This window comes from Schistocerca piceifrons, chromosome 6, assembly GCF_021461385.2.
Source record: "Schistocerca piceifrons isolate TAMUIC-IGC-003096 chromosome 6, iqSchPice1.1, whole genome shotgun sequence".
NCBI lineage: Eukaryota > Metazoa > Arthropoda > Insecta > Orthoptera > Acrididae > Schistocerca > Schistocerca piceifrons.
This window is the reverse complement of record NC_060143.1, coordinates 574,030,405-574,057,661: the sequence shown is the minus strand read 5'-3', so window position 1 is coordinate 574,057,661 and position 27,257 is coordinate 574,030,405. Positions and strand designations below refer to the sequence as shown.

Genomic DNA, 27,257 nt, shown 5'->3' with positions numbered 1-27,257 from the left:
AAAAAAATTCTTGTTATTCATGCCTGTGGATTTTAAAACACTAACCTTCAAACACTACAATTATGTGCCTCTGGCCAAAAATAGTCAAGTTGCTCCTAACCACTAGACTGGAACTGCCTACCTCACTGCTTTTTCTACTGTTTCTCGTATTACCAAAAATAAATAATTCTTATCCATTGCCTATGATTAGAGTGCTGTATCTGTTTAAACTGAAGGCAATTTATAATGAACTAGCTGCAACCAGTTGCTTTTATAGGTGTTTATTTCTCCATGATGACATTTCAAGATGTCTAGCATACCATCTTCAGATGTTAACATTTATGTGTGTGTCATGTACATTGTTTCTTTGGTGTTGCGTAGTTTTGCAACAGAAGCTTTAAGACACCTACTGTCAAATACTATAAGTAAAGAAACATGATGGGTAAATAAATACAAACATATTAAAATGGGAGTGAATATAAATGAATGTACTCTCAAAAACATGTTTAGAGACGTAATTTGTTGGCTTGGTGTGTCAGAAAAGGGGTGCCATTCAAATACGTGCCTTACCCTAGAAACATTAATGCTATAGTTTTTACTTCATGTGGCAGAAGTGCTGCTGCCACATCATGTGATAAGGCAGCCCACAAAGTATGTGAATCAGGCCCATGGGTCACCAAAGGTTATCTATACCTAAACTAAAAGGAAAGTTCAATCAATAAAACTAATAAATTATGGGACAGAGTTTCTGAGCAGCACTAATATTTAGGAGGTGAGATATCTAAAAACAAAGATGATGTGACTTACCAGACGAAAACGATGGCACGTCGATAGACATAAATGGATGTGTGTGTGTGTGTGTGTGTGTGTGTGTGTGTGTGTGTGTGTGTGTGTGTGTGTATGCGCGCGCATACCCATCCTTTTTCCCCCTAAGGTAAGTCTTTCCGCTCCCGGGATTGGAATGACTCCTTACCCTATCCCTTAAAACCCAAATCCTTTCGTCTTTCCCTCTCCTTCCCTCTTTCCTGACGAGGCAACCGTTGGTTGCGAAAGCAGAATTTTGTGTGTATGTTTGTGTTTGTTTGTGTGTCTATCGACGTGCCAGCGCTTTCGTTTGGTAAGTCACATCATCTTTGTTTTTATATATACATATAAAACGAACGCGCTGGCAGGTCGATAGATACACAAACACACACACAAAATTCAAGCTTTCGAACAAACTGTTGCCTCATCAGGAAAGAGGGAAGGAAAGACGAAAGGATGTGGGTTTTAAGGGAGAGGGTAAGGAGTCATTCCAATCCCGGGAGCGGAAAGACTTACCTTAGGGGGAAAAAAGGACGGGTATACACTCGCGCACACACACATATCCATCCACACATATACAGACAACATGGAATGTTTCCCTCTATATAATTTTTTTTTACGGATATTTTGTTTTATAAGTATTGCAATATCTAGAGTCTCAGACCTGATACAATGCTCAAATTTGTTTTAATTTACTCTTAAACATATAGGCTACTTGATAAAACAAAAATAATGATGGCTTTTTAACATGTTTATTAATTATAGTAGATTACATTAGAATTATGTACAAAGATAGTGTATTTACGACACTTATGTATAACCCAACTGATTGAAACATTGAATTTTTTTGAGTAATTTTGTCTTTTTAATAAACATTAATGCTGATTCAAACTGTTTTTCCACTTCATCCAAGAGCTTTCAGGTCTTTTGATACAGTCTTTTTTTGAAGTAATACATTCTTCCAGTGCCGCTTGATTGAGGTGCGTCTACTACACAGACTATGTGCTCCAAAGGCACTATGCAAGAATCTTCTCTTTCAGGCCAATAAAATGATGCAGCTGGTCCTGAAGGATGTAGAAATAGAATTTCTGCATCTTTTTCATCATTGAATATTGTTTTTACCAGTCCAAAGTACCAGTTACCATCATAATTTGCAGCCACATAGCTATTTATGGATGGTTCAACACAAACCCAATCAGAAGAAGAATGGAAAGAAAAGACTAAGGAGGGTTTTACACTATCTGTAGTTCTTCTAGGGGTTTTACACTATCTGTAGTTCTTCTAATTTCAAGGTTGTTTGTTGGAAGTGGTTTGAAGTTAAGAAAACTTCTTGTTCCAGGAATGATTCGGGTTGCTGAAAAACGTTTTTCTAGTTTTAACCGTAGCAAATCAGCTTCTTTTTTGTCAATAAAGTGAAAATGAATGTTTTCAATATTTTTTTCACAAAACTTGCACACATTGATTGCTGTCATTATTTGTTCTTCGTCTGAAAGCTATAGATTGGCTTTCCTTAAAATTCTTTTAATAGTTCCTCCTAGGCCATCATAAATTGACTTCCCATGACTTTTTGCAAAAAGAGAGAGAGAGAGAGAGAAGTGTTGGGCCTTCAAATTAAAGTCTCTCAAGTGTTAAGTCAATTTTTTAAAACTGTTTCTATTTTTGTACTGCCCAGCACAACCATCTGTAAAGTAGTGAACTGAGCCAATGTCAGTATGATGTAATGACAGCCATTTTGTAATTTCTTTTAGTACAAAGTTAACAAAACCAGGGTCATGTTCTTGGTCATCACTAATAAAACAGTGGTTGGAAACAAAAACATTGTTTTCCTAATTTCTTAGAAAAACTCCAACTGGGTGTAGAGTACAACTGCCTCTATTCCAGTGGTAACTTTGGATGTCATTTTGTTTAACAAAGGAATAATTTTCACTGAAATCCATCACAATAATTTCTGTTTTGGGTGGTGGGTCTTCTTTCAATCTTTTAAAGGCTGCTGATTGGGATTTTGCTATAAACGAGTGCGGGGTGAACTTTTCCAATGACCTAACCAATAAAGAAATGTAGTCTTCAACTCTGATAGACTGTTTGATCATTTCTGCCCGGTCTGTGTTAACCCACTGACTGATTACAATTTCTTCTTCTAAATCATAATCTTCACTTCGTTTTTCAGTTAAGTACTCAGTTAGTGCAGTATTTGCAGGACAGCTGTCGCAATGATGTAGCATGCAGTTTTGGTTTTCCATGTTGCACACAAGCATCTTAATTAGGTCTTTATAAGATTCTTCAATTTTCACAGCATCCAGTAATAGTTTAACATTCTGGTGGATACTGCATACACATACAGTGTGTGCGCCTGCAGCACCAGCAAGGATACACCATTTAGGTCTCAAGAAACAAAATTTTGAAAATCCTACTTCTACCTCGGGATTCTCCCATTTGAAAGAATAATAGAGTTCTCTCAAGTTACACAAAATGAGTCTTTTTTGCATGTACACATTTTTTTGAACACTTACTTTGTCTTTTGTTCCAGGTAGCACTCGGACTTTCATCCTTTTCATAAAAATCTGTTACAAGTCGTACTGTATTTTCAGAAAGAGTTTTACCTTTTTTTGGACCAGGAGTTTCCAAAATACCCTTTTCAGATTTTACCTTTCTAGCTTGTCGCACCATGTACTCACATTAAATTCTTTCATCACTATTTCGACTCCAAGAATCTGGAGCGAAGGTCAGAATCTGACTTTTTCTAGACCTCCCAACAGATGAAATCTTCTCTTTCATAAGAGACATCATTACATCAAAATCCTTTGCTTTCTCAACCACACTTGTATCTTCTTCGTCATCATCAGAACTTGAGTGTTTCATATTTTAATGCTTTTGAAACCGCCTTTTTTGCAGTCCTTTCAATACTGCTAACCTTCCTTTTAAAATAAGACCCTTTATTTTGTTCTGACAAGCCATGAAGCTTTATCGGTGTTAAACCTAAATTATCAAGAGCAATGTTTGTTTGTACGAGGGATTCATTTCTGGATTCCAATGATTCTAATTCAACCATGACTGCATCATCTGTTTCATTTTCATTGACTTCAACTTTTAATCTTTCCTCACAAAAGTTACGGCATGTTGAGCAAAGCTTTGTCCAGGTTTTATGCTAATATTTTTTGTCAGTAATTGTTTAGAAAGATCCAAGCCTACACTTCTCAACGATTTTTTGATGGGCTTTTTGTGTTTTTTTAGTGGGTCTACACATTTGTTTGATACTTTTCAAAAACATTTAAAAAATAGTAGCTGTGGTGTGAACATATATTCTTAAATTCACACAGATTAATTCCAGATCGTAAGTGGATAAAATACTTTTCTTCCTCACTCAATTCAGATACCGTTTGTAACTTTTTTGAAGGTGTGTAGGTTGTTTGGAAACAGATTTTTGAAATAACCCTACACTACAGGTTTGAATATCTGACATACTGATTTCACTTTTGGTCTGATTACTGTTCTGGTTACTTTTATAGGATATTGGAAAAGAATCTCTGTAAACTAAGTAACAGTACTTACTGAAAGTTCGAATAAACTTAATAAAATACTATCCAAGCACTATTTAACACTGTAATAATTTTTTACTTCAAAACACAGGAGTAACAAAACAAAATCCAAGCGTATATTGTTACTCCAGGAAGACAAAAACTTACTATTGGTGTCTAAGTCACTTGTTCCTTTTTATTTTTAAAATATAATTAATATTATTTTAAAAATTAGATAACCATTAACCAGGTTAAAAAGCCAACATAATTTTTCTTTTATCTAATAGCCTATACAATTAAGAGTATTTTAAAATAAATTTGAGCTTTCTATCAGGTCTGAGACTCTAGATATTGCAGTTTTTGTAAAACTAAACATCCGTCAGTTAAAAAAACAACTTTTAAATTTTTTTTCATTTGGAAGATTTTAATATATGTTTATGGTAATTTTTTTTAACATTTAGATATAATACACAAACTTCTTCCAAAATTTCATACTGATATCTTCAGTATTCTTTAATATACAAATTTTTTTAGTTGTGAGGATTCGTTTAAGTTAAGATTTCCGACTGCTGAAACAACGCCAAATCTAAAAACTTTAAAAGTTTATTAAAAAAAACTATAAGAGATAGAGCAAACAAAATTACAAGTGCTTTCAGGATGATAAAAAAAAGTAATTGTACCAAGTTTCATCAAAATCTGACATGGTTGGTGTCAAGGCCTGGGTGACTTGACATGGAATGACCCGTAGGTGGTGGTGGGAGGGTGCATGGGACAGGTTTTACACCGGGGGCGGTTACAAGGGTAGGAGCCAGAGGGTAGGGAAGGTGGTTTGGGGATTTCATAGGGATGAACTAAGAGGTTACGAAGGTTAGGTGGACGGCAGAAAGACACTCTTGGTGGAGTGGGGAGGATTTCATGAAGGATGGATCTCATTCCAGGGCAGGATTTGAGGAAGTCGTATCCCTGCTGGAGAGCCACATTCAGAGTGTGATCCAGTCCCGGAAAGTATCCTGTCACAAGTGGGGCACTTTTGGGGTTCTTCTGTGGGAGGTTCTGGGTTTGAAGGGATGAGGAAGTGGCTCTGGTTATTTGCTTCTTTCTGTACTAGGTTGGGAGGGTAGTTGCGGGATGCGAAAGCTGTTTTCAGGTTGTTGGTGTAATGGTTCAGGGATTCCGGACTGGAGCAGATTCATTCGCCACGAAGACCTAGGCTGTAGGGAAGGGACCGTTTGATGTGGAATGGGTGGCAGCTGTCACAATGGAGGTACTGTTGCTTGTTGGTGGGTTTGATGTGGACGGACGTGTGAAGCTGGCCATTGGACAGATGGAGGTCAACGTCAAGGAAAGTGGCATGGGATTTAGAGTAGGACCAAGTGAATCTGATGGAACCAAAGGAGTTGAGGTTGGAGAGGAAATTGTGGAGTTGTTCTTCACTGTGAGTGCAGATCATGAAGATGTCATCAATAAATCTGTACCAAGCTTTGGGGTTGCAGGCCTGGGTAACCAAGAAGGCTTCCTCTAAGTGACCCATGAATAGGTTGGCGTACGAGGGGGCCATCCTGGTACCCATGGCTGTTCCCTTTAATTGTTGGTATGTCTGGCCTTCAAAAGTGAAGAAGTTGTGGGTCAGGATGAAGCTGGCTAAGGTAATGAGGAAAGAGGTTTTAGGTAGGGTGGCAAGTGATCGGCGTGAAAGGAAGTGCTCCATCACAGCAAAGCCCTGGACGTGCGGAATATTTTTGTATAAGGAAGTGGCATCAATGGTTACGAGGATGGTTTCCGGGGGTAACAGACTGGGTAAGGATTCCATGCGTTCGAGAAAGTGGTTGGTGTCTTTTATGAAGGATGGGAGACTGCATGTAATGGTGATGAAGGATGGGAGACTGCATGTAATGGGTTGAAGGTGTTGATCTACGTAGGCAGAGATACGTTCTGTGGGGGCTTGGTAACCAGCTAGAATGGGGCGGCCGGGATGATTGGGTTTGTGAATTTTAGGAAGAAGGTAGAAGGTAGGGGTGTGGGGTGTCGGTGGGGTCAGGAGGTTGATGGAGTCAGGTGAAAGGTTTTGTAGGGGGCCTAAGGTTCTGAGGATTCCTTGAAGCTCCGCCTGGACATCAGGAATGGGATTACCTCGGCAAACTTTGTATGTGGTGTTGTCTGAAAGCTGACGCAGTCCCTCAGCCACATACTCCCGATGATCAAGTACCACTGTCGTGGAACCCTTGTCCGCCGGAAGAATGACGATGGAACGGTCAGCCTTCAGATCACGGATAGCTTGGGCTTCAGCAGAGGTGATGTTGGGAGTAGGATTAAGGTTTTTTATGAAGGATTGAGAGGCAAGGCTGGAAGTCAGAAATTCCTGTAAGGTTTGGAGGGGTTGTCCAACTACACAAGTTCACCACAGGATCAACATAGCCCAGCTACAACCAACACTTTTTCGCCTTTTTTCACACCACATCTCCAGTTGCTTTCTAGTTCACCTTTATCTCTCCCCATATATTTTTATTTTTATTTTCATTTTCATTTCAGCCTCTAATAACATGTCACCCTCACAACGACCCCATTAAGTTTTATTTACATTCCCTCCGCAAACATGCCTTCGCCCTAGCCAGATTACACTCCCACATTTTATTTTCTCAGGCTTGTCTGACATTTGGCATTACCCCCAAAGGCCTCACACTTAAAGTTCCTATCTCTGGCTGCAACCATTCTTTCCATCAGTCCCCATACCAGTTCCAAACTGAACAATCCATTGCCCTCACCCACCTAATCCTTCACCCACACATCAACTCAGCCAATGAACACACCCGTCAACTCCTATACTTAATAAAAGTCCTCAATCTTTCCTCAACCACATCCACACCGGCTGTTCAGAGCATCCTCCTACAGGCCAACCGCAAATTAGAACAGCATGCCACCCTCCACCTTAAGAAACTATCCAATCTCCTGGTTTCCCACCTCCGGAAAGGCAACTCACTCACCCTTCACAACCTTTCCAGCAAACCTCAACCTCCTCTCATTGCACACAAACCCAGTCTCTCCCATCTACTCAATCTCCCACCTCCAGCGCCACTCCCTCCAAAACCTCAAAATTCCAATCAACACAATCTGGAACCACAACACCCTATTTCAGTAGTTAGCCTTTCCTCCAAACCTCTCTCCCAATCCGAAACCTCTGTCCTATCCAAAGGCCTCACCTTCAGCCCCACTCCCAGATTCAACCAAACAGCCCTCGTCAAAGATTTACTGTCCTACACTTGTCCTCTCTGCTGGAAATATCACTTTGCCACGAAGAAAACTGATCCTAATCCTACTCCTAATGATCCACCTCTCCACGATACTACCCAAATTGAACCCTGCCTGGAACAGGTCCGTCCTCCGTCACAGCGGGACCCACCTCCTCTTCCTCAAAATCACCCCCTCCAAACCTTCCAGAAATTTCTGACTTCCAGCCTTGCCTCTCAATCCTTCATAAAAAACCTTAATCCTACTCCCAACATCACCTCTGCTGAAGCCCAAGCTATCCGTGATCTGAAGGCTGACCGTTCCATCGTCATTCCATCGTCATTCTTCCGGCGGACAAGTTTTCCACGACAGTGGTACTTGATCGTCGGGAGTATGTGGCTGAGGGACTGCGTCAGCTTTCAGACAACACCACATACAAAGTTTGCCATTCCTGATGTCCAGGCGGAGCTTCAATAAATCCTCAGAACCTTAGGCCCCCTACAAAACCTTTCACCTGACTCCATCAACCTCCTGACCCCACCGACACCCCGCACCCCTACCTTCTACCTTCTTCCTAAAATTCACAAACCCAAACATCCCGGCCGCCCCATTGTAGCTGGTTACCAAGCCCCCACAGAACGTATCTCTGCCTACGTAGATAAACACCTTCAACCCATTACATGCAGTCTCCCATCCTTCATCAAAGACACGAACCACTTTCTCAAACACCTGGAATCCTTACCCAGTCTGTTACCCCCGGAAACCATCCTTGTAACCATTGATGCCACTTCCTTATACACAAATATTCCGCACCTCCAGGGCTTTGCTGCGATGGAGCACTTCCTTTCACGCCGATCACCTGCCACTCTACCTAAAACCTCTTTCCTCATTACCTTAGCCAGCTTCATCCTGACCCACAACTTCTTCACTTTTGAAGGCCAGACATACCAACGATTAAAGGGAACAGCCATGGGTACCAGGATGACCCCCTCGTACGCCAACCTATTCATGGGTCGCTTAGAGGAAGCCTTCTTGGTTACCCAGGCCTGCCAACCCAAAGTTTGGTACAGATTTATTGATGACATCTTCATGATCTGGACTCACAGTGAAGAACAACTCCACAATTTCCTCTCCAACCTCAACTCCTTTGGTTCCATCAGATTCACCTGGTCCTACTCTAAATCCCATGCCACTTTCCTTGACGTTGACCTCCATCTGTCCAATAGCCAGCTTCACACGTCTGTCCACATCAAACCCACCAACAAGCAACAGTACCTCCATTATGACAGCTGCCACCCATTCCACATCAAACGGTCCCTTCCCTACAGCCTAGGTCTTCGTGGCGAATGAATCTGCTCCAGTCCGGAATCCCTGAACCATTACACCAACAACCTGAAAACAGCTTTCGCATCCCGCAACTACCCTCCCAACCTAGTACAGAAAGAAGCAAATAACCAGAGCCACTTCCTCATCCCTTCAAACCCAGAACCTCCCACAGAAGAACCCCAAAAGTGCCCCACTTGTGACAGGATACTTTCCGGGACTGGATCAGACTCTGAATGTGGCTCTCCAGCAGGGATACGACTTCCTCAAATCCTGCCCTGAAATGAGATCCATCCTTCATGAAATCCTCCCCACTCCACCAAGAGTGTCTTTCTGCCGTCCACCTAACCTTCGTAACCTCTTAGCTCATCCCTATGAAATCCCCAAACCACCTTCCCTACCCTCTGGCTCCTACCCTTGTAACCACCCCCGGTGTAAAACCTGTCCCATGCACCCTCCCACCACCACCTACTCCAGTCCTGTGACCCGGAAGGTGTACACGATCAAAGGCAGAGCCACGTGTAAAAGCACCCACGTGATTTGCCACCTGACCTGCCTACACTGTGAAGCTTTGTATGTGGGAATGACCAGCAACAAACTGTCCATTCGCATGAATGGACACAGGCAGACAGTGTTTGTTGGTAATGAGGATCACCCTGTGGCTAAACATCCCTTGGTGCACGGCCAGCACATCTTGGCACAGTGTTACACCGTCCGGGTTATCTGGATACTTCCCACTAACACCAACCTGTCAGAACTCCGGAGATGGGAACTTGCCCTTCAGTATATCCTCTCTTCTCGTTATCTGCCAGGCCTCAACCTCCACTAATTTCAAGTTGCCGCCACTCATACCTCACCTGTCTTTCAACAACATCTTTGCCTCTTTACTTCCGCCTCAACTGACATCTCTGCCCAAACTCTTTGCCTTTACAAATGTCTGCTTGTGTCTGTGTGTGTGCGGATGGATGTGTGTGTGTGTGTGTGTGTGTGTGTGTGTGTGTGTGTGTGTGCGTGCGCACGCGAGTGTATACCTGTCCTTTTTTCCCCCCTAAGGTAAGTCTTTCCGCACCTGGGATTGGAATGACTCCTTACCCTCTCCCTTAAAACCCAAATCCTTTCGTCTTTCCCTCTCCTTCCCTCTTTCCTGACGAAGCAACCGTTGGTTGCGAAAGCTAGTATTTTGTGTGTCTATCGACGTGCCAGCGCTTTCGTTTGGTAAGTCACATCATCTTTGTTTTTAGATATATTTTTCCCATGTGGAATGTGGAATGCTCCCCCCCCCCCCCCCCTCTCTCTCTCTATAATAGAGGCAAACATTCCACGTAGGAAAAATACACACACACACACACACACACACACACACACACACACACACTCCGAAAGCCACTGTACAGTTTATGGTTGAGAGGATCATATACCACCACCCTGTACAAGTCCAAATTTCCCTTATCTCCTTTTCACAGTCCTTACACAGAAGGGACATTGGTGGCAGTTGTGATGTTACAAAATAGAAGTGATGTTGCTATTCAATGGAAAATTGGAAATTGAGATTTAACTAACTGTTTTATCAATCACAATTGGCGTAAGAATCATGGATTGACCATTGTCATAAAATATTGCATTATGAGATGTGAATAGTTTTTACTTGCGGTTTCGTGTGGCTTGAGGCAGTCACAACTAGCATGCTATTGATTAAGAAGTTGCGTTATCGTCTTTCTAATTACTTCATGATCGTAGATACGATCATACCCGGTTGTGAAGTTATTGTTATGACAAAAAAAATTTCCTAAGGGACCAGAAAGTTCTTAAGGGCGCAAAAACAACTGTAACATCACACAAAAGAGAAATTCAATATTAAAGCTGTTGCAAGAAGACGATAAAACAGTTTTCCTTTTATCAATGTAACACGCACATTGGACTGCTGATCTTGGAGTCTGTAATATTAGCAAAATGCATAATTAAAATGAAAATAATACTGAGGAGATAATAGAAATGAGCACTGCTAAATGATTCAGTATTCCCAGAACAAATATTTATTATAACTAAAACATATATCGTACCTTAAGCTTAATACAACAATGACGGTAGATTTTTATGTCCGTATCATGTCCATTTAGCGCTCTTTTATATAGCCATTGTCTTCTTTGAGTCGCTCGTGCGTCGTCACGGTAAGTTATAACAGTTCTTCTTCCTACACTTCACTCAAAACTTAGACGGAACACGTTTTTATTTATTTAATAAAAATAATTAGATCAGACCGCCACAAATCTGCGTCCGTCTTACTCGAGAAAAACAGTAAAAGTCTTTTTAGCGCTGAAGGCTTCATTTGTTCTCCAGCGAACAAAATAGTGAAGGATCGCACATCTATCCGTATTTCTGTTTATATTGCCACCCAAAGACGACGAATTACATTATTTAGAAAATTCCACCGTCGCTATGCGACGCCTCATTATACATTAATCATTATTTACAAACAAGTATTTGCCTTCTGGCTGAAAGTATTAACTACTCGTATTTGCTGTTTTAATTAAGCCAAAAATAGCGAATATCACACAGTGGAACCGTTCTGCTGCCAGTCGCAAATGCCTGCTCTCTAAATTTTGTCAATGGTGTTACTCAAAAGAACAATGACTTCCCTCCTCCAGGCACACAGCACCTCTGTAAAATCTTATGTTGATTGACCCTTCAGGTAACAAATCTAGCAGCATCCCTCAGAATTCCTTCAAGGTTTTCCTTTAATCTGACAAGCTGGGGATATCAAACATGCTAGCAGTATTCAAAAATGGGTCACACTATACAAGGTCTTCTTTATAACGAGCTACACTTTCCTGAAAATCTTCCATTATACTAAAGACTAACATTTGTCTTCCCTACTACCACCCCTATGTGCTCTTATACCATTTCCTATCACTCTGCAATGTTATGTACAGACATTTAATTGCAGTTATACAGCACATCTAAAAGTGTACGGTCTTGCTGTGGCCGCAGGTGTGAGCATTTTGGTGCCTGAATGTGTGTACTTTTGTTAGAGAAAGAGTAAAAACTCAAAAGCTAGATGAAATACTGTATTCTGTTGAGAGTTTCTATATGCCACACATCAGTCAGCCATAGGCGAGTGGTTGCCTTTAATTTATTTAATGTATTACACCTCTAATATTGTATATGAACATCACACAATTGTTTTTCCTACTCATCTTCATTAACTTACATTTTTCTACACTTAGAGCAAGCTGCCATTCATCACAGCAAACAGAAATTCTATTTCATCCTATGTCCTTTTACAGTTGAAGTCATGAATGATGGCAGCCGAGTTTAGGCTTGTTCTGCACACCTACATCACATATTCACCAACAACTAATGAGCATTCAGTAGTGTTGCAAGCAAGAGACATAATTTGCAGGATATACGCTTTCTTCAAGTGAAAAACATGCACATGCATGTACTGCAACTGTCGCTTGGAATAGTCAACTATGCAGTCCCTGCCTGTGCCTCGACATGCACGAACCACCATTGCTCATGTATCTGGCTACTGTCATCCAACGATGATAATTTCCTGTTTACTACATCATCAGCAGCAGTCACAGATTGCTGTTCATCTGTCAGATAATCTATGTTTATAGAGAACAAGAGCGGTCCTATCCCAGTTCCCTGTGGCACTCCCGACTATACCCTGGTGTCTCATAAATGCTTGCCATTGAGGACAACATACTGAGTTCTATTACTTAAGAAGTCTTAAAGCTACTCACATACCTGGGCAACTATTCTGTATGCTCAGACCTTTGTTAAGCGTCTGCAGTGGGGCACCACGTTCCAACACCAGGGATATGAAATCAAATGAGCATGCGAACTGTGATTGGGAAGGCGAATGGTCGACTTCCATTTATTGGGGGAATTTTAGTAAAGAGTGGTTCACCAGTAAAGGAGACCACATATAGGACACTGATGCGAGCTATTCTCGAGCACTGCTCGAGAATTTGGGATTCGTACCAGATCGGATTGAAGGAAGACATCGAATCAATTCAGAGGCGGGCTGCTAGATTTGTTACTGGTAGCTTTGAACAACATGTAAATGTTAGGTTATGAAGATCGGTGACGCTTTGGGAACTCAAAAGGGAATCTTTGGATGGAATGCGACATTCTTTTCGAGAAACACTGTTGAGAAAATTTAAAGAACTGGTACTTGAAGCTGACTACCAAACGATTCTACTGCTGCCAATGTACATTGTGCCTGACGATCATGAACACAAGATTCAAGAAATTAAGGCTCATATGGAGGCATATAGACAGTCGTTTTTCCCTCGCTCTATTTGCGAGTAGAACAGAAAAGCAAATGACAAGTAGTGGTATCGGGTACCCTCTGCCACACACCATACGGTGGCTTGTGGAGTATCTATGTAGGTGTAGATGCAGACCAGACATGCCTATTTTCATATCCATCATATGAGATAGTGTGCAACATTCAAACAATGATATGACTGTACGATACTCGTGCATTAATGATCTTTTTAAACACAAAATTTAAAACTCCAACTTTGGGTTTGCTGTCATATTGCCACACCAGACTGGTCAATAAGTGACTGGATACAAGTTTTTGATCTGCTTGGCGATTTTACGTAGTACCAGAATTTCCTCAGGTTCTCAGAAAGATCCGACAGGTGCACCAACTGGCAGATGACAGCAAGTGTGTAGGCCAATCACACATTAAAAGCCTAATGGAAAAAATGGGCGATTTGCATTTTTCTTCACATTTGCTTTTAGTGGTTTGTGAGCTCAGTATTTGAAGGCATCATTACAAAATAATTGCAACTTTCATAGTTCCTTCTGTTAATTTTTGCTATGATCCCACAACCTAAAATTTAGCTCCTAAATGGAAATTACTGGTCTGCAGATGTACTTCCTATCTCTTCTATTTTTGCTTAAAACGTTTTGAACTGAAAATGATTGATGTGCACATAGGGATTAACAACAGATTAACTGGGTCTTACCAAAAGACACAATGTACCCATAGAGTCACTGGTCAGCGAGGTATCTAGCATACAAAAGTGCTGAGAGTTTGGAACAAAAATGGGTATAAAGCGTTCAATAACACACATGCTCAAAAACTCAACCAGCATGATTACCTGATATATGCTGTGTTTAGCTGCCGTTACAATGTGTAATATCAACACAATCCCAACTCTGTGTCATCAATGTTGTTTACTGATGAAGTGACATTTAGTGAAAATGGGTTCTTTAATTCCAAAAGTAATATCTGCTGGGCTGCTGAAAATCCTCAAACTTCATGTGAACATGGACATCAGGAAAATAGGCATTACTGAGGACTACTACACTCTACCTAAATGCTCGTAATAATTATGTTTTTTAGAGATGTGTAAGCAGAGCTGCTCTAATAATTTCCAATCCAAGCGCACCCAATCATTTGGCCAGAGCAAGACTGCTCCAGCACAGGGTGCCTTTCTGGAAAGAAACTGCCTAAACGGGGAAAAACAGCTGAAAGCAAGGGAAAACTACAGCCATAACTTTTCCTCAGGGCACATAGCTCTACTATATGGTTAAATGAAGATGGCATCATCTTTGGTAAAATATTCTAAAATTTCTTGCTCACTCAACCATTGTCACATATTTGTAGCATAATTACAGCAAACTGCAAAATCTAACAAGTATTCACACAAAACTTTCAACAATGTGAGCACACAATAGTCCAGACAGTTGCGACATCTGTTCTTATGTTTGCTGCTGCTTCTTTCGAGGTAATTCTAGAAATTGACAACAGAAGGTATCATCTATCAAGAGACAGATAGCGAGACTTTCACACATTGTTTTTATAAAAAATGAATCCAGTTTTCATGCAACAGGTGGTTCGTGTGTGAAGGAAATACTTGGGTATGGGTTTTTGAACACCGCCCTGCGGCCCAAGTTATTTTCTGGCTTGGTTGCCAATGTGTTAACATTAGTAACTTAACTGTGAGGATAATGAAAGAAGAAAAGCTTTTGAAAAATTATGCAAAAATTAATTGCATTAACAATTCAATTTAAATTTACTCTTACCAGCACAGTAGTTTTGTTGTAAGAAGTCTAGAGAAACAATACTATTAAACTTAATTTTACACTGTTAGGGTGCACAATATTTTGAGGTAATATTTACATGAACATTCAATTTTACAAATTGTAAGTGCATGAACAAGGTGTGTGTAAGGACAATTTTAACAGCAAAAAGAAATGAACTTGAAATGGTGAAGACCGACAAACCCTGTGGCATAAGAGGGTGATAGAATATTCAAATCTCATGCAGCACGCTTGCTCTGCAGGTGGCTTTGGTGGACTAATCCTGAGGGTGTTTCCTGACTTGACAGTCAGCAACTATAGATATCAAATTGTTTGTCTTGACTTCCACGACACCAATGTTGTATGTTGTAAAAAGGCGTAATTTACACTCTGCATCATATGCAACCACAATTTTCCAAGAGGTAGGACACTCTGTATCAAAGATGACGACGATCTCTACTAGGATACATATTTCAGGGTGTATATGTGGACAAGGAAAAAAAAATTCCCCGATTTCCCAGTTAAAAACACTTTTTCCCAGGTGAAGATACACTCTTTCCAGAATACTTTCTCTCGGAGCCGTGTTGTTGTTGTCTTCAGTCCTGAGACTGGTTTGATGCAGAACCATAAAACATATCAATCCTTTGAATGGTTAAGGTTTTATACACTGGCTTAGAACTTCTCAGCACTTTAAAAAACGAACACCCCCCCCCCCCCCCCCCCCAAAAAAAAAGAAACACACAACGCGTTTTGGAAAGATCTTCAATACGCAGCAGCATGTACGCTGCATATTTTCGTATTACAAAAGTATATATTTGAACAGAAAACACAGCACGTTAATTTCCGAAGCATTGAAATCGACACTGTGCTTTAGTAAGCCAATCATAGCTGATGTCACGCGATCTCGACAGCTGATGATAGTAGATATTCAGTGCAAATGACACGTGACAATCAGCCAATAGCAAGCAACATCACTGTTTAGTACACGTGTTACACTTTAATATACATCACACAAATGTGCCAGTAAAATTTTAAACAACACAAATGCCTGGGCTCTAAATTCTTCTAATTGGTTGGGCCTCAGGGTGCTAAGCTTTAAATGATAATCAAACACTCCGTGATTTAAAAAATTCAAAGCACATTCACACATGTAACATAATTCATCTTGCATAAAATGAAATTTACTTTGGAAGCAACATTTTTCAACCACTATTCGTAATATTTTTCCGTGACCTGTTAGAATTTGTTTCAGCAGTTGTCAGAGAGCACCAGAAAATGGCGTTACTGCGCATGCACAGCTATGACAATGTAGGAGCCCACATGTTCGTACCTATATAGCATTAAGAGATCTTACATCATGTCATAAATGAAACAGAGCACCAGTGGGTACTCCAAGAGCATCGGAATTTCGTAAACCAGACCAAAATACATAATTCGACTGAAAGTGCACAGTCGTACGTCCAGATTTGCAAAGAAGTAGGCCCCAACCTGATACTATGGTTTTCGGTGTGGTTTTTGGGATGCAAATTTTCTTGGAGCACCAGTACTGTATAATCTAATGTTTGATTCTTTATTATGGCATAACACCAGATGTGCCAGGGGAGAAAAACGGGCATTTGTAAACCAGCAAACAGTTGACAATAGTCAAAACTGTGGAACGAAATTGACTGCCCCTGCAGAAAAGATTGGTAAATGCCCAATTTATTTAGCAAATTGGCAAAAATAACTTCAGTGTTCTGCAATGCAATTAATGCCTGACTGTCAAAAACCTGGAAATAAATTAAATCTGTGAACTAAAACTAATAAGCCTTCCATAAGTGTGTGAATGCATTTTAATTCACTTGCTAGCACTCTGTCACAGAAATCCATTTTGTTTCATTTGATGTGAGAGTTGTATACAAAAAAAGGAACGGCAAAATCACTAAACCTAAACATGGGTCACATGGAGACTATGACACGGAGACTACACCCTCTTTACAGCAACACAATGCTTTGTGCGTGTGCAAAACTGGCAGCGTGTATTTGCCAGAAGAATTTTTCTGGTTAGTGTTCGGCTACTTGTTGCTACTGCTGATACAGCTAAGAGCCGTACTTCAAGTAGCCGTAAGTGGGAACAGGTACTGCTCTTACACGATTCAACCGCGCATGCGCAGGAGCTCACTGGAAACTGCTCAAATGGATCTAATGTAAACCGTTGTGACGTCGCTGTCATTGGAAGCAGTTTGTTGTTATGAAATATTGCACAGTCTTCGTCCCAACACATTTTGGTGTTGGCAGACGTTTGTGTGTGCACTGTGTTTTGCTGTTGGAAATGGCACATTTCTTTGCAACTTAAGTTCATTTTGGTTTTCTTTCCCACATTTATGTTTTATCACTGCAGTATTATTCTGTAGTCCCGGGCTAAAGTAAACTACTTTGTTAGAGTATCAGTTCTTACCAGTTAAAATTACAAAAAATTTAACTGAAAACTAAAACAATGAAAAATTCCAGGTTTTCCCAGTTTTCCACCAGATGAAAAAATTCCCGCAATTTTCCCGGATTTCCCAGTTGTCCTGCGGCATATACATACTGATATTTATATACAACCTCCCCCCCCCCCCCCAAATAGCCTCTTTTTCAATTTGTTTTACAACTGCTGTCAATGTGTTAGCCTGCGTACTCTAAAAAGAATATTGTTCAAAACCATGTGCACCTACACATTTACAAATAATACAATATTCATCATTCTGATGGGTGGGTGGGGGGAGGGGAAACAAGGACTATGTAGAAGAGAGGGCGCATATTATCCGCTTTTTACTCTAGAACCAATCACAGAATATAATTACAATCATTTCTGCACTAGACTTGCCTTCTTCATTAGAACCAATATGTTCAAGGGTTGCATTTGTCAAAGTTTTCATGACACTCAAAGTTGCATCTGCATGTTACATCTTCATACTTAACTGTAAGAGATACGAGACAACAGTTGTGAATGAAAGTTTTACATGCTTGTTTTATAATTGTGGTGGTGGTTGTGGTCCCAAGCTGCTGTCCCAAGAATTGCGTTTAAGACGTTATAAGTAATTTAATAGCAATTAAAAGTGAATATTTTTATCTGCTACTAAGACGAACATCACGAAACATTGCTAGACCAAACAAAAGCTATTCTGCTACTTAACCACATTCAATCATGTAGGCCTATAGTTGCTGCAACACAACAGCTCTTCTAATCTCGTGAAAAAAGTCTATGTTAGAAATCTATGCAGTCCTTTCTACTTACAAAGCACAAATGTTTAAGCAAAAATTATTACAAAAATCCTACAGTTAAGACTTTTCAATGCTTGGTTCTACAATGTATTAAATTTCTTGAAAATACTCTTTTCCTGTGTGTGTTTTTTTAATTTGAAATTAACACTATTTCATTGGATAATGTTGCCACCTTGACGTTATCAAGCAGAACACACAAAAATTACATTATATGCTCCCACTTGTCAATACGTCATAATCCACAGCAGTGTGGGGAGATCAACCTGTAATAGCATAATATCATATATCATACATCGACAGACAGAGATTACGTATACAGGTATCTGGGGAGGGGAGGAGGAATAAATAAAATAATCTGCAACCCATATGCAAGTAAGTTACCATACCAGTACATACAGTGCATTAAAATAGACAAGTACTGAAACAAGAGTGTTCATGAACCACTCCAACTATGGGGGTGAGGTCTCTGCCAGCATTCTGACACCTATGTTTACAAAGAGCACAACTACAATCTCATTTCAAAAGTCCAGTATGACCAACAAAAACTCCTTAGCACTAGGTAAATCCCAAAATCTGTCACCTACATCTGCCTCACACCAAACAATTCATATATTCCATCTTACTTATTGGTAAAGATAGGCAAATCAAATTCCACTGGTTGTTAAAATGTGGTGATTCCAATACTACCACAGAAGAAAAGGTTTTCTTTGTCAACCAAAATCCCAATCAGTTTTTGCAGCCTACTGATCTATATCAAAGACATTTATGAATTCCCCACTGCCTTTCCACAGATGAGACATTACCATCAATGGACTCCTTGTTGGTACTATTAATGATATGTACTTGTGCACCAATACCCTCCCAGTCCACACGATAAAACTACATTACAATTATTTATATTCTGGTGGCCAAATGTACCCACAGATTTATGGAATTGTCACAAATACACAATGACAATCTTATGCCAATGTGCTGACAGATCACATAAAATAATATTTTGTCCCAAATTTACTGACAATATATGATCACAAAAAAAGAGCACCCTCTATTGTTCTCTCTAGAGAATATGTATCAACTTTTAAGTTGGTTTCACAGAGCTATTTTCCATAACATTATAGCGCCTCTCTTGTAACTCAATAAAATCCTCCACCCATATCAAATACAATATCCAGAAACAGTAATTCCATTTTTACAGCTGTCACAATTTGACATGACTACCTCTTGTCATACTCCGAGATAAGCACCAATGTATTCAGTAACTGCTCCTTGCCATTCAAAGTAGTACAGCACCGTCCACTGAACCCTGGCAACCTTCTAGGTTAAATACCTTAGGTTAATTAAGCTTTTTTACATATATATTTTGAAAAAAAGAGGTAAGCTCAGAAATTGGAGGATAGTAACAGGACACCATCTGTAACAGGACCCTACCTAGTAAAGCACAGCAGTAGTCAAACCAACTTCCAGATTGTTGACTTTCTTCTTTACAGCACCAACATGTGCAGTTACTGATTTAGCAATAAGAACTATCTAAATACAAAGTGTCTCACGAAAGACCCTTGAGAGGGGGCTCGCGTGTCGAGTGTCATGGCCATCAGCCACCGACACAACATCCGCTGCCACACCCACACCCGACTGACACTAATCTGCCAGTAGTCGGCCGCGTGTGCACTTCCCGAGTTAAACATGAACAACGTGGCCATTTGATTAACCTAAGTTTACCTTATTTCCAGTAAGTGCTCAAAATGATGTAGTAAGAGCAACATGATATCCCCTGAACACATTAGCAAACACTCTAACAATTTCCGCTGTTGAATCTGGGAAATAACTAGCCGAACACTGTCTTCGAACTCTTCAAACACATGGGAATTGGTTGCATACACCTTGTCATTTAACATTCCCCAAGGATAAAATTCACATGGATTTAGATCTGGAGTGTGAGGAGGTCAGTCAACTATCCCATCATCAAAAACACTTTGTATTACAGTCTAAGAAGTTTTGGTGATGTGTCGTCTTGCATTGTTCTCCAGGACATAACTGTACATCTTTTCGTTAGATGTTAGTTCTCGTAAAAAAAGAAAAAAAAGGATACAGTATATTGTTTACTTACCTGTCAGAATGCAATGTTTCATAAAAAGAGATTGGTCCAATAACATGTCTTGCACTATTTTCATACCACACTCATTTTCACATCATGCAGAGGTTGTTTATGTAATTCATGAGGATTTTTGGAGCTCCAACATCGATTGGTTTGAGAATTTACATACCCTGACAAATGCAACCACACTTCATCAGAAAAAAAAAAAAGCATCTTGGGTTCAACTTCCCCATTGTGCACAGACTGCAACAGCCAGTTGCAATAACTATGTCAAGCAACAGTAACTGAGTTCCTCAGTTGATTCAGTACTGTTATTTTGTATGGTTTCAATTTCAGTCTGTTCACAACTCCATGATCAGATGCTCTTGACACACCAGTCTGAAGTGCCAAATGGCGCAGAGATTTTCTAACTTCTTTCCGAAGCCTCCCCTATTTCATATAATTTATTTTCAGTTAAAAAAAGTTCTTAAGCCTTCACTTCTGCAACACAGATCAAGTCTCTTGAAATTTCCTCACTAATCTGTATTTCGTCCAATCATTGGCAAAACGAACTTCGGGAAATTTTCATACGAATTCGCGCAGACATTCCACACACGATTTCTGTTTTTGCGTAGTCCAACACAAGAAACACGTTGATCCTTCGTTTATACCATACCGAATGGAAACTCAACAGGAAACTCAAAACACCCCAACATTCAATCACAAGTGCACAAGGTATTTCTGCCTGAGGACTGGACCCAGCGACATACGGCCAAGGAATGACCTGGACTTGGTACAGCTGCAATAATAATGTCTATCAACAATATTTAAAGCAATTAAATTTGACCAAAAACTCAAGAAAACACCAGTACACTTAGTAGCACAGGGCAGAGGGTACACACAAACTATTGGTGTCTGAGAACTATGCACAGCGACAAGCGGCACACGCACAGGCAACAGCAAGAAAACGCACTGAGCATCCCATGGATCCCTACCAGGAGTCTTTCGTGAGACACCCTGTATGTCGAGTTAATTTCAATGGTTACATTTTGAAGAAAAATTGTCAACATCATTAAAAATTTCAGGCTTAGGTTGTTCTCGAATCACAATAAAAATTGGCATTTTCTCAGTTTCACAATAGCTCAATCGTCCAACTGAAGAACTGGTACATTTTGCAGTTTTCATTACTCAGTCAGATTTTTCCCTTTACATCATCTCTTAGAATAGTGAGTTCTGCCTTAACAGTACATGTGCCAACAATAATTTGTTTTTGACTTAGCCAAGAAATAACTTCACCTGCATGAGTGATCAAACACCCGATGAGCAACCAGTCATACTACTACTGTACTACTAAAGTCTGCATCACTACATCTGTCTGAACCTTTTACTGCTCATATATCAACAATAAACAAGGCTCTAATCAATTTCATCCACAATATATGAGTTTTTGTTTCAACTTCATGATGTCCTCAGAGAGAGCAGAATCAAGTGATCTTAAAGAAAACTTTTCTGACCGGTGAGGTCAAGCTATGTTCCAACCATCAGTGCTCTAATTGCTTAACACAAATGGAAATTACTCTTCTCAGTACTTTCAACTACTGCTTTCAAATATTGTAGTCCCATCAATGATCTGGAATAAGATTTGCATTCTTCAAATCTAACAGATTCAATAAATTTATTTTGTATGCTTTTGGACATTTTTATTGGAATATAATCAAAATATTGCATTTTAAAAATTAAAGTTGTATGATGGGCTTTCAAATTTATCTTGAAATTAGATTTCAAGATTTTCGGTATCCTGTTTATCAACACATAACTTAGAAATCACTACAATGAATGATAAGCTTTTGATATGTGAGGATGAGTCTGCTTTACTTGTCTTGAATCCTGCACATTAAAAATGAATGGGACAGTTGTTCCAAAATCTTTCAGCTTGGTTGAAACTGTATGAACTTGCACACTTCTGGTATTATTTTAATATTCTTATTTTCGGCATATTACCTGCACACACATTTTACCAATTCAGTTTTTTTCAAAATTAAAATCCCCATGTTAAGTGAAATACAAGGACACCTTTAGAAACATTACAAAAATTTTTCCGCCTGATTATGTGTTACCTCCACCTGTTAAATTAGTGAAGACTGGACAAATTACCTTTGACTACAGCAGAAACTCGTGGATAGCACACACTGAATAGTCCACAAGCCGATGTCCGTGATGTAAACCAATCACCAGAAGCTAATCTCTGAACTAGGGGAACAAAATGTGCTTCAAGATCCTGTGGGCTGTGCTGCGATGATATAGCCCTCAGAGATTCAACAGCTTTGTCGCGCACAACTGTTTCTTCTACAGTAGCCAGGTTCTCCAATGGTGGCTGTGGAAAGAGAGAGAAAAAAAGGAAAGGAATGGACAAAGAAGAAGAAAATGTCTGTCACATGGAACTGACACATCACACTAAAAATTAAATCATCCTGACAATAGTTTTTTTACAAAGATAAATGATGTAGGCTTAAAAAAAAACAAAATTATAAGAAGATATAAAAATAGCATTCTAACTGTGAAGATATCACTTTAACACCATTGCTGGGCAAACAACATGCACATTACAAGACTACTTACAGGAAAAGAACTGACAGTAGGGTGGATCTGAAAAATGTAGCTGTATTACAAACACGAAAAGGATGGTCTTATTAATATCAAAAAATTAATTTCTAATCAGGTGATTCTACGATCAGAGAGAAAATCTGACCTATAAAATGGATGACAAAATCAGTACTGATATGGTAAAGACAAAGGAGAACCTATGTGAAAACATTGGGAATCGTAGCAAAACAAATGTAAGAAAGTAATCCTTCATTCTCTCCCGACAATCTGTTTACATCTTGAGGTGTCAGGTGTTCTGCCAGGTATTTGTGTCATCCATGCACAATATCACCGTAACTCCTTATTTTCATCAGACCTGACACTGCTATTCGTCCCCCTTCATAGTGGGTTCTAGTCACTCTAGGGTCCATTCCATTACAACTGTCCTGAGATGTTCCATTTACGATCAGTGTGTGCGGTCACAAGATGGCGTTCCAATTTTCGGTGCGGTATGCCTGGTGGTCTGTTTGTGGTTCATTCCCCATGTTCGCAATCTCGCCTATAAAATAAAGCGTGTTGTTTTGCTGTTATATGGCTGAGTTTAAAAAGCAACCAATGGCAGAGCCAGAGGTATGTCACTGCTATTATCTGAAAGCTAAGACACCCTACAGGAAGGAAGCAGAAGCAGCCAAGCAGGCACACAATAATAAGTTCATTTCTGAAGTCTGCAACCTGTGCAAATCAGCCTGGGAACTGGTTAATGAACGGACTCTGCCCTATTAAATGCCTACGGCCCTGATGATTATAAGAAATATTTTATTGGTGTTGGAAATAATGTAGGCCAAGTAGCAGATTTAGAAACTGATATTACAAGCAATATAAGCATCAGCAATAGTTTCACTTGACCAGGGGGTAGAAAGTACTCCTACAGGGCACAGCGCAAATTCTGAAAGATTTTGAACACACTGGTAGCGCATTTATATGTAAGGTATGTAATGAGCTACTCCGAAGGATACTGTATCTGATGTTGCAGAACCTTTGGTTGCTGTCATTAATGGATGCCTTTAGGTTGGTACTTTTCCAAACTTTTAAAACTGGCAAAGACAGCATCAGTATATAAAAAAGGCAATCACAGCAGTCCACCCAGCTATAGACCAATTCTTGTAACTCCTATACTAGCAAAAGTGATTGAAACTATAATGAAATACCAACTTATATTATTACGAAGACAGCCTCTTCCTGGATAACCAACACGGATTTAGAAGACGGAAATCTACATTTACTGCAATGCTTAATGTAATAACGAAAATAATGGAAGCATTTGAAGGAAAGAACTGCATGGCTTTAATTCTTCTTGTATTTGATTGCATCTCTCGTAAGACATTGTCGGAAAAATAAAAAATCTGATGGTATAAACGGCTTCATTTTTGAGACACTATTACCTTATCTACGAGACAGACGGTGGAGTGTTCATATCCAAATAGCGATGTCTCATGAGATGACACTAACACAGTATACTGCAGAGCTTTGTACTTGGCCTTCTACTCTTTTTAATGTCTGCCAATGACTTAAGCTGTCATGGTTGTACTCTGCTCTTTGCAGATGATACAACGTTAATGACTAAGGTTCAAAATTCAACAAAGGCACTGAAGGACACTGAAATTTTGTTTGAGGCAGCCAAAAGAAAGAAAATTTAATGAAATTTGATCAAGATAAAACCCAGAAAATATTATACAAACTTTGTGACAGTGGACCCACAGAAAATATTTACAGCATCAAACTCCAGGAAATTGCAAAGTACAACAAGTTGACGTGGACTGAACACACTGCACATGTGTGTTCTAATCTCTCAAGAGTAATTTATCCCCCCAGGAAACACAAATCACAATATATTATGCAGTGTTCCACAGACATCATATATGGACTGCTGCTGTGGGAGCATACTACTGGAAGTAAACACCTTGTTCCTATGCAAGAAGGCTGTAAAAAAAAAATCAGGGTTCCCACAAGTACCCCCAAGGGAAATTCCCTGATTTGCAGACTAGTTTTAGAATATTTCACTGACAAATTTTGAGATCTGAAGGGTAAGTAAAGACGTTAACTTGACATCCGTCTTTGTAGCTACGGTAAAAGATACAGTAGTGCCAAAAAAGGAAATATCTAAATGAAACTTGCAAGCAGATGGCATTTCCTAATGTGAATAAAAATATTAAGTACTAACATCAAAATTTTTGTAATGAACTGTTTTTAGATGGAGAAAGCAAGCTAGATGGTATGTGTGTTTCATTAATACCACTGATGTTATTTCATTTCAATAAAACAAAACCCTTCCCCATAAACCATGGACCTTGCCGTTGGTGGGGAGGTTTGCGTGCCTCAGTGATACAGATGGCCATACCGTATGTGCAACCACAACGGAGGGGTATCTGTTGACAGGCCAGACAAACGTGTGGTTCCTGAAAAGGGGCAGCAGCCTTTTCAGTAGTCGCAGGGGCAACAGTCTGGATGATTGACTGACCTGGCCTTGCAACATTAACCAAAACGGCCTTGCTGTGCTGGTACTGCAAACGGCTGAAAGCAAGGGGAAACTACAGCCGTGATTTTTCCTGAGGGCATGCAGCTTTACTGTATGGATAAATGATAATGGCGTCCTCTTGGGTAAAATATTCCCGAGGTAAAATAGTCCCCCATTCGGATTTCCAGGCGGGGACTACTCAGAGGACACCCTTATCAGGAGAAAGAAAACTGGCGTTCAACAGATTGGAGTGTGAAATGTCTGATCCCTTAATCGGGCAGGTAGGTTAGAAAATTTAAAAAAGGAAATGGATAGGTTCAAGTTAGATATAGTGGGAATTAGTGAAGTTCGGTGGCAGGAGGAACAATACTTTTGGTCAGGTGAATACAGGGTTATAAATACAAAATCAAATAGGGGTAATGCAGGAGTAGGTTTAATAATGAATAAAAAAAATAGGAGTACAGATAAGCTACTACAAACAGCATAATGAACGCATTACTGTGGCCAAGATAGACACGAAGCCCACGCCTACTACAGTAGTACAAGTTTATACACCTAGAACAGCAGCAGATGGAAAACGGAGCAGCAACGCTCCAGCAGGTCGCAGGGAATGGGTGCGGACCACAGAGGAAGTGCCTGCAGCCGTTGGTGGAGGGAGAAGGCCATAGGCATAAATACTGGACCAGGTCCACTCGAGGAGTAGTCTCAGGTCGCACCTGATGAAGGCCACGAGCTACATGACCGAAATATCGTGCAAGTACGACGCTGATATCCGGCAGAACACCCGACAACCCAAGATGTAATCCAAGAGTTGTTTCCCGTTCCTGTTGGCCTCCATATCCTCCCCAAATTTACCCATAACTTTTTCATACCCTTCTGTTCGATTTCCAATCCTGGCATTAAAATCACCCATGAGCAGAACACTGTCCTTGTCCTTTACTCTAACAACTACATCACTGAGTGCGTCATAAAAACTATCCATCTTATCTTGATCTGCCCCTTCACAATGCGAATATACTGACACAATCCTAATTTTCTTGCTAGACACTGTCAAATCTATCCACATCAGTCGTTCGTTTACATACCTTATTGCAACTACGCTGGGTTCCATTTCTTTCCTGATGTAAAGCCCTACACCCCATTGTGCTATTCCTACTTTGACTCCTGACAGGTAGACCTTGTATTTTCCCACTTCCTCTTCTTTCTCACCCCTTACCTGAATGTCACTAACAGCTAAAACATCCAACCCCATCTTACTTGCAGCCTCTGCCAGCTCTACCTTCTTCCCAGAGTAGCCCCCATTGATATTAATAGCTCCCCATCTCGTTACCATTTGTTTGCCGAGTCGTATCTCAGGAGTCCCTGGTTTGCCAATTAGAGGTGGGACTCCGTCACCTCCAAAGGTCCGAGGCATTTTGCTCTGATTGTTGCCAGCATCATATTTAAAGTACCAGGGAAGCAGGTTGCTAGCCTTACTTGCCCCGGGTGCCATTGAGTTTTACCCCTAACGGTTGAGAGACTAACCAGTGGATTTGGTAGTCTTTGCCATCTGAGCACAAAGGTGACCACTACTCAGAATATGTCTGAGATGCCCAGCCTTATTCCAAAGTAACTGGTATCCCGACTGTCAGGACCACTTACTTGGCCACTCATACGTTGCCCGTGGTTCATGAACTAGGACATGACAACAGAAACCCACACCATGAACCACGAAAGCGTTTCTGAAGAAGAGAAATTTGTTAACATCGAGTATAGATTTAAGTGTCACGTAGTTGTTTCTGAAAGTATTTGTATGGAGTGTAGCCATGTATGGAAGTGAAACATGGACGATAAATAGTTTGGACGAGAAGAGAATAGAAGCTTTCGAAATGTGGTGCTACAGAAGAATGCTGAAGATTAGATGGGTAGATCACATAACTAATGAGGAGGTATTGAATAGAATTGGGGA

At 40.1% G+C, this 27,257-nt stretch overlaps 1 protein-coding gene across 1 annotated transcript in view; it reads right to left on the bottom strand.

Annotated features, from left to right (window-relative positions):
- The window catches only part of LOC124802878 (serine/threonine-protein phosphatase 2A 65 kDa regulatory subunit A alpha isoform), a 117,040-nt gene that overhangs the window by 63,887 nt on the left and 25,896 nt on the right, over window positions 1-27,257 (bottom strand). Inside the window, exon 3 of the mRNA XM_047263922.1 lies at window positions 22,366-22,585. Coding sequence (XP_047119878.1) covers window positions 22,366-22,585 — 220 coding nt within the window. The remainder of the gene's footprint in view (window positions 1-22,365; window positions 22,586-27,257) is intronic.